The following is a 17,428-nucleotide window of genomic DNA, read 5'->3' as shown; positions in this document are numbered from 1 at the left end:
GGACCAACAAGTGGAAACATTCTGTCCGCATCGACCTGCCCATCCTAATGAGGATTTTAAAGACCTAGTTAAAAGCAAAATACTGTGGATGCTGGAAATCTGAAACAACAAAAATTGCAGGAAAAACTCAGCAGGTCTGACAGCACCAGTAGAGAGAAAGCCAGAGTTAATGTTTCGAGTCCGTATGACTCTTAAGTTCTGAAGAAGTCATATGGACTCGAAACATTAACTCTGTCTTTCTCTCCTTGGATGCTGTCAGACCTGCTGAGCTTTTCCAGCAATTTTTGTTTTTATTTTAAAGAGCTATGTCAGACGAGACAAACATTTCTCTTGGTTTGAGTTTGCTGTGTGTAAATCTCCCCTTCTAACCCCCTGTAAAAGGAGTTTCCAAAATCCACCCCTATCAGTCCAGGAAATGCACAATATTCTCCCCTCCTGTTGACAGGGATGACCGCGCATGCGTACCGCTGCACACTGATCCCAATAAAGATGGCGGCCGTTAACTCCGCCATTATATTGAGAACCGCGGTCCGCAGCTGCCCCTACGACCGTTCGCTGCGACCGCGGGGCCACTGCAATTTATTCGGAAGTCGAGGCCTCCCGTGGATCGTTATAAAATCTCACTGCCCACTCCACCGCCTCCAATCCTCCCCATCTACCGGCTTCAGTTACTTGCCTACACTCGGAAATTGTCATCTCCTTCGACCAGCTCTTGGTGCAGGCAGCTACTGCGCATGCTCCCCTAAAAGCACCCACAATGCTCGTCTCACACTCAGTATTGCGCCTGCGCAAGGTCTTCCTGCAGCGAGGATCGGGCACATTTTGCCCCGCTGCGAATGTTGGAAATCTGAAACAAAAATTCCATTGAGCAGCGATATTGTTGAATAGAAAATCGTGTTTTGTGATCGATTGGAGTCATAAGATAAAGATATGACATTTTCACATTAATTGAAACAGCAACCAAAGTGCACGGGTCCTCCACCATAGTTCTGTCCTGGGTGTAATTAATAGCAATTAACACTTCAACAATTAAATTCAAACTCACTGGAATCTCAGAACGTGGGGGAAACAAATAACTTTTTTCCCCAAGGCTCAGAACTCTTAAGATGTCTCTTTCTAGTTACAAAGCGCTGATTGTGAATCAAATCCTTTGAACTTTATAAATTGGTGAGAAAACTAAGCAAATCCTTTCTCACTCGTGAAATATCTGAAAAGTCTCTCTGCAGTCTGACTGCTATTGTGTCAGTAAATGGGATGACCGACTGAATCCCCTTTCACTTCCAGATGGTGATGATCTTTTCATGCTGTGATTTTACTCATCAGTTTCCAGCTCAGATGGGGATCTCAAACCCTTCTTGCAATGAGCTCCACCTTCTCAGCACTCTCCAGTTCAGGAAAAGAAAAATACTGCTGATGCTGGAAATTTGAATGAAAAACAGAAAGTGCTGGAATTTTCAGCAGATCTGATTGTGTCTGTGGAGAAAGAAACAAAGTTTACATGTATTTCAGTCTGTGACCTTTCATCAGAACCACACTGTTTCTGTGCATCACTCTGATTTTCAGTCGAATGAAACAGCCACTGAAAACTGCCCTCGACTTCACTGGAAGTACAAGGGACAAGTTTGTAGGTGTGGTCTAATATACAATGCATGATGGCATTTCAAAAGAGAGCCTATGTACCAATATATATTTACATTAATTAACCAAACTTCTTAACCTGAAGCCTGCTTAAAAAATTGATCTTATTAACAAAGTCAGGACAATACAGCTCATACACATTCTGTCTCCAGATTTCTAGCCAAATGAGTTCACCTGCCATTTTATAGCTTTCTCTCTCTCTCTCCCTCTTCTATGCAGACCAAGTTAAACAAACATGTGTCAGCCTTTGAAATGCCATTTCTTGAGATGTTGTGGCAATTTCAAAAGCCTAGAATGTTAATAACCTTATCCTCACAACCTTAATCATCCCCAAACTAAAGATTATCTGTAAAATATTAATATGAACCATGAACAAGATGGTTATGAAAATATGTGTTTCATTGTTTCAACACTTCAAAATGATGATTGTTTTCCTATGTAACTGCCTATGTTTATTCACTTAAATGTTTGTAAAAGATAATGGTGGAGAAAGATTGAGAGTTTTTAGTGAAGTGAAATGGGTCAACAGAGAAGCAACACATTTCCAATCAGAGCAGAAATAGATGACAGATACATAACATTCTTCCACTTGTAGTTTCATCACGAGTTCCATTACCATCACTTTTGCCTTGCATCCTCATCCCCTTTGTTATTTAATCTCTCCCAATAACAAACTTCTCTTTTATTATTTCCCCATCCGCCACTTTCTGTGTCTGTGAACTTGTCTTAATGGAAGTTCAGTGTCTTGGACCATTAACAGTATTTCTCTCTCCTCAGACTCGGTCTGACCTACTCAGTATTCCCAGCATTTCCTTTTTGTGAATTAGACTGAGAGATGTTCTGAAGGAGAGTCGTATTAGACTCAATATGTTAACTCTGTTTCTCTCTCCAATGACGGAGCCAGGCCTGCTGAGTTTTTCCAGTACTTTATGTTTTTATTTCAGCGAATCCTTTATATCTGCTAAATACACTGATTTTTCCACAGGGATGGGTGTGTCTAAGAAGCATCCACCTGAAAAGCCTTTTCCATTCACCACTTGCATTACTACAGCAGATATACATTGTTCTGACCTTGCCAGCAGGGCTGTGGAATTAATTGGATGGATCTTCAGAAAAGCGAGCACAGGTGTGATGAGCTGAATTAAATTCTATCTGTGATGTACCATTCTATAAAAGAGTGAACATTCATTATCAGGGATCGAAACGCAAGGAGGGAGGAACCAGTGACTTTGAGATTTAACCCAGCCAGGGTCAGCACCTAGAGGGAAGGAGGGAGAGTGGAACCAGTGGAAAAGCTTCAAAAGTTCAGCCCATTCCCACAATAGAGAAGACATTTAAATCAATTTGAAAAATGGAACATAGCACAGAATTTATATGTGTTTTTAAATTAATTGATTTCAATTGGGTAACAAAATTATTTTCTATTCTGTATTTCGAATGTCAATGGCGCTGCTGTTACCCAACATTCCCTGCGGATGTGCATGTGCTCTATACACTGTACAGGAGCCCAGTGCGCAGGTGCCTTGCTAACCGATCCGGAGCATGCGCAGTGTCACTTTGATCGGAGCCCTGTGAGTGAGGGAGAGGCTTTTGGAAATGGGTGAGAGCGGGCGGGGCGGAGGGAGGAATGGAGCCGAGGAGGGGTGGGGAGTGAGGGGAGGCTTCATAAACACCCGATGTAGACCTCAAGGCCAGAATCAGGATCTGCAGGTTCCCTGTTTACAGCCCTGGGGCTTTTATCCTGGGAACAGGCCCAGGTTAACCATTATTAGAGGCTCAGGAAGTTACACAATAGCAGAGAGGTGATTGGAGAGGGCGGCGGGGAGCAGAGCGCATGCGCGGCCATTTCGGTGATGTAACGTAATGGGCGAGGCTTCAGGGTCTCAGTGACCAGGAGAGAAAAAGGTTGGCGCGTTGATTTTATTCTCACTCTGCAAACAGGAGCTGGTGACAGGCTGGGATGAACGTGCACCATCTTTAGAGGGGCAGTGTGCTGCAGTGCGCATGTGCGACCATCTTAATACAGTAAGAATATCAGAATTAGAAACACGAGTGGGCACTTCTGCCAATCGAGCATGCTTGGCAATTCAAAAAGATCTTGGCTAATCTGATTGTTCCTTTAACTCCACTTTCCTGCTCCCCCACCCTCCCCAACCCTTGACTCCCTTGTACATCAAAAACTCAGCCTCGACTTTTTCCAAAATACTCCCCAGCCTGCACACCTCCCCAGGAAAGACAGTTCCACAGAGTAACAATCCTGAGAGAAAAGATTTCTCCTCACTTCAGTCTTAAATTGGACCCCCCCCCCCCACTTATTTTTAAACCTAGTTCTAGATTCCCCATCAGGGAAAACATCCTTCAGCATCCACCCTGTCAAGCACCCTCAGAATCTTACATGTTTGAATAAGATCACATCTCGTTCTTCAAAACTCTAATGAGTACGGGCCCAACGTTTCCTCATAAAATAAACCCTCTAATCCCAGGAATCAGCAGAGAGAACCTTCTCTGAACTGCTTATAATGCAAACATGTCCCTGCTGAACTAATCCTGGACCAGGAAGCAGGAGGAGAGAATGTTGTGAACTTGTATCCTGGACTGACAGGGATGGATTTTGGAAACTTCTTATACAGGGGATTAGAAGGACAGGATTTATACACAGCAAACACAAACCAACAGAAGATTTATCTCCACTGAAATTCAAACCTTGACTGAATATTATGACTTTTATAATCTCTTGTGCAGAGAGTTAGAAAATATGAAGATTGCCAGATTTTTCTCTGATTCTTGTGTTTCTGATATCTTTCCAGCTGCAAATTCCAGCAGGAGATTTTAAATATGGAAACAGTGAAATAGTTTCAGAGGTGAGTATTATTGAGCATTCATCTACCATTTAGAGCTCTTAGTGCTGTACTCTAATTCCATAGCTCTGGGGCTGATGTGGATCCTTTACTGTGATCTGTTTCACCTCAGCCCTCGCCAATCAGCTCTCTGCCACTCTGCCATTGTCTAATTTCCTCTGCCTCTAATGGTGTATTTTAACCATATTTGGTATTTTACTGTTATTTCTGCCAACTGTGTCTAAATGAAATTTCCACTGCTGCTCTTACTCCTGGCTAAACACCGCTGATTTACTAGCTTTATTTTCCCTTGGTCAGAAATTGTTGCATTAGAGGTCATTTCTCTCCCACTTCTGAGCTTATATTGACCATCAAATTCTGCTTAATTTGTATTCCCTATAATTCATTCGTTACACCGTGAAATATTGACCACTTTTCTCTCTCCAGTTACTGCCTGACCTGCTGAATATTTTGAGCATTTGCTCTTTATATTTCATATTTCTAGCAGTTGCAGTATTTTGTTATTATGTTATTTCAGGCATCGCTCACAGAACCGAGTCCAGAACACAGACGGACTGATTAAGCCCTGGTTTCTATCAAGGTGTGTGTTGGTTGGCCTCTAGCCTCCGTGTTAGTCCTTTTTCATCAAGTCATAGAATCATTGAATGATGACAGTACAGATGGAGGCTATTTAACCTGTCATGCACACGCAAGAGCAAATCAACTAGTTGCAGTATGCTGCATTTTCCTTGTAGCTGAGGATTTTTTTCTCTTCATGGCCTTATCCAATTCTGTTCTCAAAGCCTTTGTTGCATCAGTTTGGGCTGGAGTGGAGATGGAGGAGAACTTGCTGGGTTTAACCCCAAGGACTTTGGAACCCAGTAGGACCCAGCAATTTCCATTGTGAAATTGTCGAGAGAGGTAGATTCCAGGAGAGATCAGGCTGCTAAACAGACACTGTCCATACAATGTCAAAGGATATTGTTTCAGGAGCAAATATTTCTGTGGATGCTTTTAATCTATTTAACACAAGCATATTAAAAAATTTATTCTTGGGATTTGGGTGTCATTAACAAGACCTGTAGCATATATTGCCAATCCCCAGTTACCTGTTGGGAAGATGATGTTTGACCTTCTTGAACCGCTGCAGTCTGTGTGGTGAAGATGCTCCCACAATGATGTTAGGTAAGAAGTTACAAGTTATTCACCCAGCAATGGTGAAGAAATGGTAATATATGTCCAAATCAGCAACAATAATTTGTATTTATATAGCACCTTTAATGTATTAAATGTTCCAAGGCATTTCACAGAAATGTTATAAAGCAACATTTGACACCGAGCCTCACAAGGAGATTTAAGGGCAGGTGAACAAAAGCTTGGTCAAAGAGGTAGGTTTTAAGGATTATCCTAAAATAGGAAAGTGAAGTAGTGAGCAGGAGAGATATAATGAGGAATATCCAGAAGGAACTGCAAGAACAGCCACTGAAGGTAGAACGATCCATATTGGCCAGAATTAGAAGAGAGCAGATATCTTGGAGGGTTGTGTGTTTGGAGGAGATTACAGAGATAGGGAGGGGCACGACCAGGGAGGAAAACAAGGATGAGAATTTTCAAGTTTAGGTGCTTCTTAAACGGGAGCCTTTGCAGGTCAGTGAGCACAGGGAGGTTGGGCGTCTTGGTGTTATTAGGCACACGGGCAGCAGAGGCTTGAACAACCTCAATATTACTGAGAAGTTGAATGTGAGAGGCTGGCAACAGTGCAGTAAGTCCAGAAATAACAGAGATAGGGATGATCACAGCCACAGAAGGATTTGAAAACAAGGACGACAGTTTTAAAATTTTGGTGCTTCTTCAACAGGAGCCTTTATAGGTCAGCGAGCACAGGGGTTAAGGGTGAACAAAACTTACTGCAAGTAAACACACGGGCAGCAGAGTGTTGTATCACCTCAAGATTACAGGGAGGGTGAATGTGGGGGGCCAGCCTGGGGTCTGGTAGGATAGTTAAGCCTTGAGGAAGTAAAACAATGGATGAGTGTTTCAGAAGCAAATGATCTGAGACGAGGGTGGAGTTGGGCAATGTTGCTGAGGTGGAAATTGGTGGTCTTGATGATGTGGATATGTGGTCAGAAGCTCATCTCAAATATTACACCAAAGTTGTGAACAGTCCGGTTCTGCCTCAGACAGTTGCCGGGGAGAGGTTTGGAGTTGGTGGTTAGGGAGTGGAGTTTGTAGCAGGGACTGAGGACAATGGCTTTGGTCTTCCCGATATTTAAATGGGAGAAAATTTCTGCTCATTCGATCAGGGTGGTGTGTGACTTGGAGAGGATCTTGAAGTTGATGATGTTCACATACACCTGCCACCCTGGTCTTTCTGGTTGGTGCAGGTTGAGGTTTTTGGAATTTTTCTCAAAGTTCTGGCCAAGTTGTAGACATATAAAGTCCCTCTCCTTCACCCCCTGCCTCTCTTGCCCCTCTCACGTTCTGTCCTCCTGTGGAGGCTGGAATCTTGTGTAGACCCAGACCGGGTGGCAGGTTCACTTCCCTGAAGGACATAAGTGAATCAGTTGGTTTTTTACGACATTCCAGCAGTTTTCATGGTTACTTTTCCCTGGTGTCAGCCCCACAAATTACCGGATTCATTCAGCTCAATTTCACAACCTGTCTTTGTGTTTTACTGGTTTCACTCTCACTCCCTTTTTATCTGTTTTTAATCAATTTCACAGGATATTAGAAGTGGAGGATTTGCAGTTGGGAAACTCAAAGCAAACATCAGAAGAGGATCTGACGGAGTCGTCCAATTTATTGTAACCTGAATATCATCGGATTTTAAACATGGAAGGAAAAAGTACCATCCACAATAGAGAGAAACCATGGAAATGTGAGGACTGTGGGAAGGGATTCAGTTACCAGTCGAAGCTGGAAACTCATCGACGCACTCACACTGGGGAGCGGCCGTTCACCTGCTCTGAATGTGGGAAGGGATTCACTCAGTCGTCCACGCTGCTGACACACCAGCGAGTTCACACCGGGGAGAGACCATTCACCTGCTCCAAATGTGGGAAGGGATTCATTAATTCAACCAACTTGCTGACACACCAGCGAGTTCACACTGGGGAGAGGTTGTTCAGCTGCTCTGAATGTGAGAAGCGATTCACTCGGTCAGCTGACCTGCTGACACACCAGCGAGTTCACACTGGGGAGAGGCCATTCACCTGCTCTGAATGTGGGAAGGGATTCACTCTGTCATCTGACCTGCTGACACACCAACGAATTCACACCGGGGAGAGGCCATTCACCTGCTGCATGTGTGGGAAGGGATTCACAAGATCAACCCATCTACTGAGACACCAGCAAGTGCACACTGATGAGAGACCTTTTAAATGCTCGGACTGTGACAAGTGCTATAAAAGTTCTGGGGACCTGATGTCCCATCGACGTGCTCACACTGACGAGAGACCATTCAGGTGTTCTCACTGTGGGACTGGGTTCAGGCGATCATCTGACCTCATTGCACACCAGCGCATTCATACTGGGGAGAGGCCTTTCATCTGCTCAAAGTGTGGGAAGGGATTTACTCAGTCATCCAACCTGCTGAGACACCAGCAAGTGCACAATGGGAAGAGACCATTCACCTTGTCCTTGTGTGGAAAGGGATTCACTCAGACAGCCACCTTTCTAACACCTCATCGAGTTCTCACTGAGTGACAGAAGGGATTCACTCAACCATCCTGTTCGCTGAAACAACAGCAAGTTCACAGTGCGGACGGACATTTAAATGCCCATATCATGGGAAATCTTGCAAAGGTTCCCTGGAAGTGATATCCAATCAAAATGTTCACATCACCAGGAACTGTTCAGGTGCTCTCACTTTAGAACTGGGTTCAGGATTTCATCTCAACTCACTGTACACCATAAACTAGTGAGTTCATAGTGGGGAAAGGCCATTCACCTGCTGTGGGAAGGGATTTGCTCACTTATCCCACCTGCTAGTCACTAGTGACTTCACAAGTAACTACAGTGATTGAATTTTGCTGTTAATCACATCCAGGACTGAACCATGTTCATTGAGATCTGTTGGTGTTGATGTTCATCAACACCAGCCCTGTTATGGGTGTTAATATCGAGGATAAATGTCAAATAAATCAGCACTGCATTACATAGAGTATCAATTCTTTTTAATATCTCTAACTCACGTTAGTTCCTTTTGAAGGTTTGTCCCTCTCCCCTGTCTCCTCCATCCTCAACTCCAACAACAAGTATGAGGAGCTCATTGAGCTTCTTTGTCACTAAGATTGAGACAGTCTGATCAATTGCCTCTGCTGCTTCTCTCCCTCCCACTATCCCACTGGGCCATACTGCCTCTAAAGTTCTCCCTTTCCCGAGCCCTGAACCTTCATCTTTCTCTAGTTTCACTCCCATTTCCTCTCATGCCCCCGCAGGGATCATCTTGTCCATGAGACCTACTCCTGCTCCATCAACCCTATTCCCTCAAAACCCCTGACCACCCAACTTCCCCATGTATATTGACTTTGTTAATGGTTCTCTCTTTAAATACTGCCCCTCTTTCCTTCATATCTGCCATCATCACCCCCTCCTGAATAAAAACAATCCTTCACCTCAGTCGTTCCAAACTACCACCCCTTCGCACCACCCTTTCCTCTTCAAGGTCTTTCTTACCTCCCAAATCCATGCCTCTCTTTCCTAGAACTCAATCTTTGAATCCCTCCAATAATATTTGTCTCTGCCATAGTAAACAACTCTAATTAAAGTCACAAATTACATCTTATTTGAGTGTGACAAATGTAAACTACCCATCATTGTCCTCCTGGCCTGCCTGCAGTCTCTAACATCATTGATCAAACCATCCTCCTGCAATGTCTCTGCACTGTTGTCCTGCTGGAAGGGACTGCACACTCCTGATTCCTTTCTTATCTATCTAATTGTCGTCAGAGGATAACCTGTAGAAACTGTGATGTTTGAGTTATATTTTTACACACTCGCTTACTTAGTAAGTGATCAGGTGTCACTGATGTTGACAAAATGTTCTGTTATCACACTCACATTGACTGCATCTTGCAAACCAAGCCTCTCTAATTACACCAGCTCATCTGGATCAAATCCAAAGAGAAGAGTAAAAATTTACGGTCCACGGCGCAAACTCTTCGTGGTTGAAAAAAAAATCTGATACTTCCCATTAAAATGCAAAGCATTACTGACCAGCTGTGGATTGCTCTGTTTCAAATTTATTGAAACAGATGCATTGCCAAGATTGGCTAACAGATCAATTGTTGGAAAATGCGGATTGGGAGATGGATTTTGGCCTTTCTTATTTTGCAATCCTTATGTGATCAGAATCTCCTCCTCACTTCCCCAGATGCAGACAAAGAAAAACTAAGACTGTTGGGTCACCAACAATCCCGTGCATCTCAGAAACCGCTCTATCTGCCACGGGTTGGCGGGCAGTTAGGCTCATGCTCGGAGGGTTCTGGTCTCTTTGAGGTTGTTCCCTGAGAGAAGCCGGAAGCGGCGGATAGTGAGAGTGGAGAATGTCCATTGTTTAATATTCGGCTCTGGGGCCGCACTCGGAATTTGTAAACCCCGCCCCTCCGCCCGGGGTTTATTAACCCGCTCCCGACATGCCACAATGCCCAGCTGATTGAAGGCAGCTCCGGCCCAATAGGTGCGGAGGCAGGAGTGGAGGATCAAACAAGGGGCGGCTGATCCTCTAACCAATCGGAGTGAATGAGGGGCGGGGCTGAGCCTGGACCTCCCTGATTGGCTGAAATTCCTCATCATTTTGAAAACTGATTTGTCTAAAATTCCAGTGCCCTGTGTAAAATATTAAAGATGATTTGTTGTTGTGAGCTGCATTATTTGGTAGAATTTGAGTGAAAGAGTGGGATTAATCCACAGTCTGAGTTTGAGGTCAAGAGGAGAGATAATCTGGAGAGGAGAAAAGAATAAGTTGGAGACTGGACACTGAATCTGGAACAATGAGCAGAGAGGGAGAGGAGTGTGTGGGACAGAGATTTATAGAATTGTGAGAATGAAAGGGTGGGGGGGGGGGGAATGTTCCATAGAAACTAGAATTGTCTGTTCTGAATTTCTATACTGTATTTACAGTGATAACTTGTGTAAACTCCATTTACATAGGGTTAGAAGGGGAGGATTTGCAGGCAGGAGACTCAAACTAAAAATCTCAACAAGATCTTATGCAATCACTTCATTCATATATGGTCAGCTTCCAATTAGGGAAGGAAAAATAATTAGATAAAAGCAAAATACTGCAGATGCTGGAAATCTGAAACAAAAACAAAAATAGCAGGAAAAACTCAGCAGGTCTGACAGAATCTGTGGAGAGGAATACAGTTAATGTTTTGAGTCCGTTTGACTTTTCTGATGAAGAGTCATACGGACTTGAAACGTTAACTGTATTCTTCTCCACAGATGGTGTCAGATCTGCTGAGTTTTTCAGCTATTTTTGTTTTTGAAAGAAAAATAATTGTTTGTTTTGCCTGTGCATTTAAATTATCATTGAAATCGGAAAAGCACCGAGACACGCGTATCAAAGTGAGAGTCTTTCAGTGAACTGTGTGTGGAAAAAGCTTTAACCAGTTTCACAGCCTGATAAAACCACAACAATCAAAGTGTGGAGAAACCACACAAGTTTTGTGTGGACAAGGTTCCAATGGATCATCCAACCTGGAGAGACACAAAGAAACTTGCACCATGGAGAAATTAGGTATGATAGATCAGAAAGAAACAAGAGAAAGTTGCAAGTCAGGGCTAGGACAACGGAAAACTTCAGAGACAGCTGGACCAGGTGGGCTAGTGGAAGCAGCAGAGGCAGCTGATCGGATTGTCTCATCTTAGTGACAAAGAAGCTCCATGAGCTCCTCACATTTGTTGTTGGAGGGGAGGATGGGGAGACAGGGGAGAGTGAAAGACCTTCAAAAGGATCTAACTTGTGTTAGAGATATTAAAAAGAGACTCAACACACTGTGTAATTAACACAAAATGATTTATTTAATTTATGTCAGCAACTTAACTGCCATAATAAAAACTGGAAATGCTGGAAATCATCAGCAGGTCTGACCGCATCTGTGGAGACAGAAACAGACTTAATGTTTCAAGTCCACATGAGTCTTCTTTAGAGCTAAAGAGAAGTTGAAATGTGATGGAATTTATACTGTCTAAGGTGGGGGGGGGGGTGGGGGGGGGGTGGTGGTGGAGCAGGTAAAGCAGGATAGGGCAGTAACAGTTGGAGGCTAAGGAGAGATAGACAAATATGTCATGGACAAAAGACAAAGGAAGTGTTAATGGCAGTGGTGAAGACTAAAGTACGTGCTGATCGTGGCACAAAGGTAAGAAAGCAGAATGTGTGAATAGCAGGATAAGAGTCAGCACTCTGTGAAAGAACAACATAGAAACAAGTGACAGATGGCCCTGTTGGGGGAGGGGGAGGTGCCATAACTGGGCTGGAGTTTATTAACATCAGCAGAAACAGACCTCAATAAACATAGTTTATTGTCACATAGTCCTGTATGTGGCTAACATCAAAATTCAATCACTGTTGTTATTCATGAACTCGCTGATGTTTCAGCAGGTCAGGTGACCGAATGAATCCCTTCCCACACTTGGAGCAGATGAAAGGTCGCCCTCCAGTGTGCACTCCCTGGTGTGACAGCAGGCTGGATGACTGAGTGAATCCCTTTCCACAGTCAGAGCAGGTGAACGGCCTCTCTGCAGTGTGAAGTCGCTGGTGTATTAGCAGGACAGATGAGCGTGTGAATCCCTTCCCACAACACATGCAGGTAAACGGTTTCTCCCCAGTGTGAGTGCGCTGGTGTACAGTGAGTTCATCTGATCGCCTGAATCTAGTGCCACAGTGAGAGCAGCTGAATGGTCTCTCCCCAGTGTGAATTCGCCGGTGTGTCAGCAGGCTGGATGACTGAGTAAATCCCTTCCCGCACTCAGAGCAGGTGAATGGCCTCTCCCCAGTGTGAGTGCGTCGGTGTGTCAGCAGGTGGGATTTAACTGAGAATCCCTTCCCACAATCAGAGCAGGTGAATGGCCTCTCCCCAGTGTGAACCCGCTGGTGCGTCAGCAAGTCAGATGACCGAGTAAATCCCTTCCCACACTCTGAGCAGGTGAATGGTCTCTCCCCAGTGTGAACCCGTTGGTGTGTCAGCAGGTTGGATGACTGAGTAAATCCCTTCCCACACTGGGAGCAGGTGAACGGCCTCTGCCCAGTGTGAATGCGTCGATGAATTTCCAGCAAAGACGGGGTTATGAATCCCTTTCCACAGTCCCCACATTTCCACTGTCTCTCTCCACTGTGAAGGGTGTTTTTTCCTTCCATTTCAAAATCTGATAATATTCAGGTTACGGTAGATTGGGTGACTGTCAGATCCTGATGTGATGTTTGATTTGAGTTTACTGACTGAAAATCCTTCCCTTCTAATACCCTGTGAAATGGATTTAAAATAGAAAAAAGTGTGAGAGAGAACCCACAAAAACAGGTTGTGAAATTGAGCTGAATGAATCTGGCAATTTGTGGCACTAGGAAAAAGTGGCCATAAAAGGTGCTGGATTGTAATAAAAACCTTCAGGAGGGAACCTGCCACGCCTGGTCTGGGCCCACACAAGACTCTGGTCTCCAAAGGAGCAGATTGATAGAGAGAGAGACAGAGAGAGAATCACAGAATTGTTAAGGTGCAGAAGGATTCCAGTTGGCCCATCATGTGTGCACTGGCTCTCCAAATGAGCATTTGATCTAGTGCCTTTCTCCTACCTTCTCCCGTAACCCTGCAGATAGTTTCTTTTCAAATAATCATCTAATTCCTTCTTGGATACTTTTATTGAACCTTCCTCCAACACAATCTCAGGCAGTGCATTCCAGACCCTAACCACTTGCTGTGTGAAAAAGTTTTTTCTCATATAGTTTTTGCTTCTTTTACCAATCAGCTTAAATCTGTGTCCTCTGGTTCTTGATCCTTCTGCCAATGGGAACAGTTGCTCTCTATCTATTCATGCTTTTCAATACGTCTATCAAATCTCCTCTCAGCCTTCTTTTCTCCAAGGAGAACCATCCCAACTTCTCCAATCTATCTTCATAACCGAAATCTCTTATCCCTGGAACCATTCTTGTAAACCTCCTCTGCACTCCCTCCAGTGCCTTCATATCCTTCCTGAAATGCAGTGTCCAGGATACTCCTGCTGAGGTCTAACTAGTGTATTACACAAGCTCAACGTAACCTCCTTTGTCAAGTATTCTGTGCCTCTATTAATAAAGCCCAGGATACCATATGTGCTATCAACTGATCTCTTAAACCGTCCTGCCACCTCTAATGATTTATGCACACAGACACCCAGGTCCCCTTATGCTCCTGCACCCCCTTTGGAGTTGTACCCTTTATTTTATAATGTCTCTCCAAGATTTTCCAAACGAAATGCATCACCTAAGACTTCGCTGCATTAAATTTCATCTGCCATTGTTTTGCCCTTTCCATCAACTTGTCTATGTCGTTTTGAAGTTCTACGCTATCCTCCTCACAGTTTACAATGCTTCCAAGTTTTGTATTGTATGCAAATTCATAATATTGCTCACTATACACCAAGGTTTAAATCATTTATCTGTCAGGAAAAACAAGGGTTCCATTACCGACCCCTCGGAAACTCCACTACAAATCTTCCTCCAGCCCGGAAAACATCCATTAACCATTACTCTTTGTTTCCTGTCATTCCGCTCATTCTGTATCCATGTTGTTGCTGTCCGTTTTATTCCATGAGTTATAACTTCTCTCACAAGTCTGTTGTGTGACGCTGTATCAAATGCCTAGAGAGAGGTGGACAGTTAGCAGGCGAAGTTGTTTCTAAGAGGCGAGACTGGAGGACTGATGAAATCATCTAGTTCTCCCATCAATCAGAGTGCCTGCTAAGGGCGGGGTTTGCAGTATTAAGTGGGCGGGGCTGAGCGGTGAACTCCCTCTGGCTGCCTGGCCCAGTATTGCCCCTTATAAATATGGCGGCTGCGTATTGCCCCGTATCAAGATGGCGACCGTGAACACGGGCCCCCAACCGGAAATGCCGCCCGAAGTGTGACCAACGCGGGACAAGTAGGTTCCTTTTCTGGTACTTGAGGCCTCCACTGGGTGCTTATCAAGCCTTTCCACCCATTCCGCTGCTTCCATTATCCTCCTACAATCGACTGCTACTCACCTGTTGCAGAATCGAGATGGCTCCCTCCCTGCGCCTCCAGCTCCCACAATACGCATGCTCTGGCCACAACCCGCTAATACGCCTGCTAACGGCCTCCTGCAGTGGGTGTAGGACATATTCTCTTTCGCCGCGAATGCTGGGTAAGAACACCGCCATTTAAACGCGATATTGTTGAAATGAAAATTCCGTTTAGTGATCCAATTACGACTGGGGCCTTAGGACCAGGATATAAAATTATTAAAACAATTAGTATAGAATACTAAACTTAAAAGAATTGGCTGCAGAGACAGTCGATGCATCGTTTAGAATCCTCCAAAATTCCTCAAATTCTGGAAAGGTCCTAATGGTTTGCAAAATAGCTAATGTAATATCGTTATTCAAGAAAATATGGGGACAGAAGCAGGAATTTTCAGAGCCGTTAGCTGTTATAGGGAAATTGCTAGAGCCCATCATTAAAGAGTTCATAGCACTTGGAAAATCATAACGTGATCTGGCAGAGTCAATATGGCTTTGTGAATGGAAAGCATACTTAACTGATTTATTAGATTTTTTGAGGAAGTAACAAGCAACGTGGGAAAACGGGGAGCCTGCAGATGTGGTGTACTTGGATTTCCAAAAGCCATTTAATAAGGTGTCACATCAAAGCTTCCTGCACAAGATTAGAGAACATGGTGTAGGAGATAAAATATTAGCGTGGGTGAAGGCTTGGTGAGCTAACAGGAAGCAGAGAGTAGGGATAAATGACTTGTTTTCAGAATGGCAAGATATAACTACTGGAGTGCCACAGGGATCAGTGCTGGGGCCTCAACTATTTACAATCTACATCAATGATTTGGACAAAGGGACTGAATTTATGGTTGCTACATTTGCCAATGACACCAAAATAGGTAGATCTTAAACGAAGTGGCGGCACAGATTGCAGATGCATTGGTTATAGTCTTCCAAATTTCCTTAGATTCTGGAAAGGTTCCCAAGTATTGGAAAATAGAAAATGCAACATTGTTATTCAAGAAAGAAGGGAGGCAGAAAGTAGGAAACTATAGGCCAGTTAGCATAACATCAGTCACAGGGAAAGTGCTAGAATCCATTATTGAGGTTAAAGCAGGATACTTAGATAATCAAAATTTGATCAGGTAGAGCCAACATGGCTTTGTGAAAGGGAAATTGTGTTTAACTAATCTGTTAGAGTTTTTTTTGATGAAGTAACATTCAAGGTAGATACAGGGAAACCAACAGATATGGTGTACTTGGATTTGCAGAAGGCATTTGATAAGGTGCCACATAACAGATTGCTGCACAAGATAAAGGCACATGGTGTAAGAGGTAATATACTAGCATGGATAAATGATTAGTTGGCTAACAGGAAGCAGAAAGTATGGCTAAATCTGTATTTTTCGGATTGGCAAGCTGTAACTAGCGGAGTGCTACAGGGATCATTGCTGGGTCCTCAACAATTTACAATCTAGATCAATGACTTGGATGAAGGGTCCAAATGTATGGTAGCTAAATTTGCTGATGATATCAATATAGATAGGAAAAGAAGTTGTCAAGAGAAGGTAGAGAGTCTGCAAAGTGATATGGACAGGTTAAGTGCGTGGGCAAAAAATTGACAGATGGAGGATAACATGGGAAATGTGAACTTGTTCATTCTGGCAGGAAGAATAGAAAAACAGTCTACAATACAAGTGGAGAGCAGAACTCAATGGTACAGAGGGCTCTGGTCCTCGAGCCCATTCTGCCATTCAATAAGATCATGGCTGATCTGATTGTGGCCTCAACTCTACATTCCAGCTATCCCCGATAACCTTTGGCTCCCTTGTTAGTCAAGATTAGCCAAGTTCCTCAGGGTAGTGTCCTAGGCCCAATCATCTTTAGCTGCTTCATCAGTGACTGACCTTCCATCATAAGGTCAGAAGTACAGAGCCCTCTGTACTAGCAAATCAAAGGGCCAGAGCTACCTTCCCAGACTAAGGGGTTCCGGATGTCAGATACGGTTGCAAAATCCAAGAGGAAAAAAACTATTGTGTGTGCATTGCCTAAGATATGTAGCCATTAACACTATCTATCTGCTGAACCATCGACATTGTCCTGTCTATTTGCTAAACCATTCACATTGTCCTGTCTAATCGTTAAATTAACACTGATCGCTTTCCTTTGAAGCCATTTGAAACTATTGTAATTGCCCAAGTTTTTGTCACAAACCTGTTGCTACGTGTGTAAAGAGGTGTTAGTCAGAGACTGGTTCGCTCCGTTGTATGCGATTAGGCTCTCCGTGATATCACAATTTTAATAAAGACTTCCTAGACAAGCCTCCAGGGTCTGAGTGTTCACTCTGTTTTTCCACAACATTTCCTCTACCACCCTTTCAGGCAGTGAGTTCCAGATTCCCACCACCCTGAGTGAAAAAATTCTTCCTCACATCTCCTCTAAACCTCCTGCCCCTTACCTTAAATCTATGCACGCTGGTTATTGATCCCTTCACCACAGGGAAAAGTTCCTTCCTGTCTACCCTATCTATGCCCCTCATAATTTTATACACCTCAATCATGTCCCCCCTCAATCTCCTCTGCTGCAGGGAAAAAAACCCCAGTCTATCTCCTCACAACTAAAACTCTCCAGCCTAGACAACATTCTGGTAAATCTCTTCTGCACTCACTCTAGTGCAATCACATCCTTCCTATAATGCGGATTCCAGAACTACACACAATACTCTAGCTGTGGCCTAACCAGCT

At 43.8% G+C, this 17,428-nt stretch overlaps 2 protein-coding genes across 2 annotated transcripts in view; one reads left to right on the top strand and one right to left on the bottom strand.

Moving 5' to 3' along the window:
• Window positions 1-17,428, top strand: part of LOC121270289 — a 116,440-nt gene that overhangs the window by 52,780 nt on the left and 46,232 nt on the right. Inside the window, exons 8-12 of the mRNA XM_041175602.1 lie at window positions 446-609; window positions 4,446-4,499; window positions 6,123-6,237; window positions 7,315-8,176; window positions 14,706-14,836. Coding sequence (XP_041031536.1) covers window positions 446-609; window positions 4,446-4,499; window positions 6,123-6,237; window positions 7,315-8,176; window positions 14,706-14,836 — 1,326 coding nt within the window. The remainder of the gene's footprint in view (window positions 1-445; window positions 610-4,445; window positions 4,500-6,122; window positions 6,238-7,314; window positions 8,177-14,705; window positions 14,837-17,428) is intronic.
• LOC121270372 (gastrula zinc finger protein XlCGF8.2DB-like) lies at window positions 11,913-12,904 on the bottom strand. Its single transcript, XM_041175675.1, has one exon. It carries the CDS (start codon window positions 12,835-12,837, stop codon window positions 12,052-12,054), a length of 786 nt encoding a protein of 261 aa, XP_041031609.1. The 5' UTR covers window positions 12,838-12,904; the 3' UTR covers window positions 11,913-12,051.

This window comes from Carcharodon carcharias, chromosome 27, assembly GCF_017639515.1.
Source record: "Carcharodon carcharias isolate sCarCar2 chromosome 27, sCarCar2.pri, whole genome shotgun sequence".
Lineage (NCBI taxonomy): Eukaryota > Metazoa > Chordata > Chondrichthyes > Lamniformes > Lamnidae > Carcharodon > Carcharodon carcharias.
This window is presented reverse-complemented; position numbering and strand designations above follow the sequence as displayed.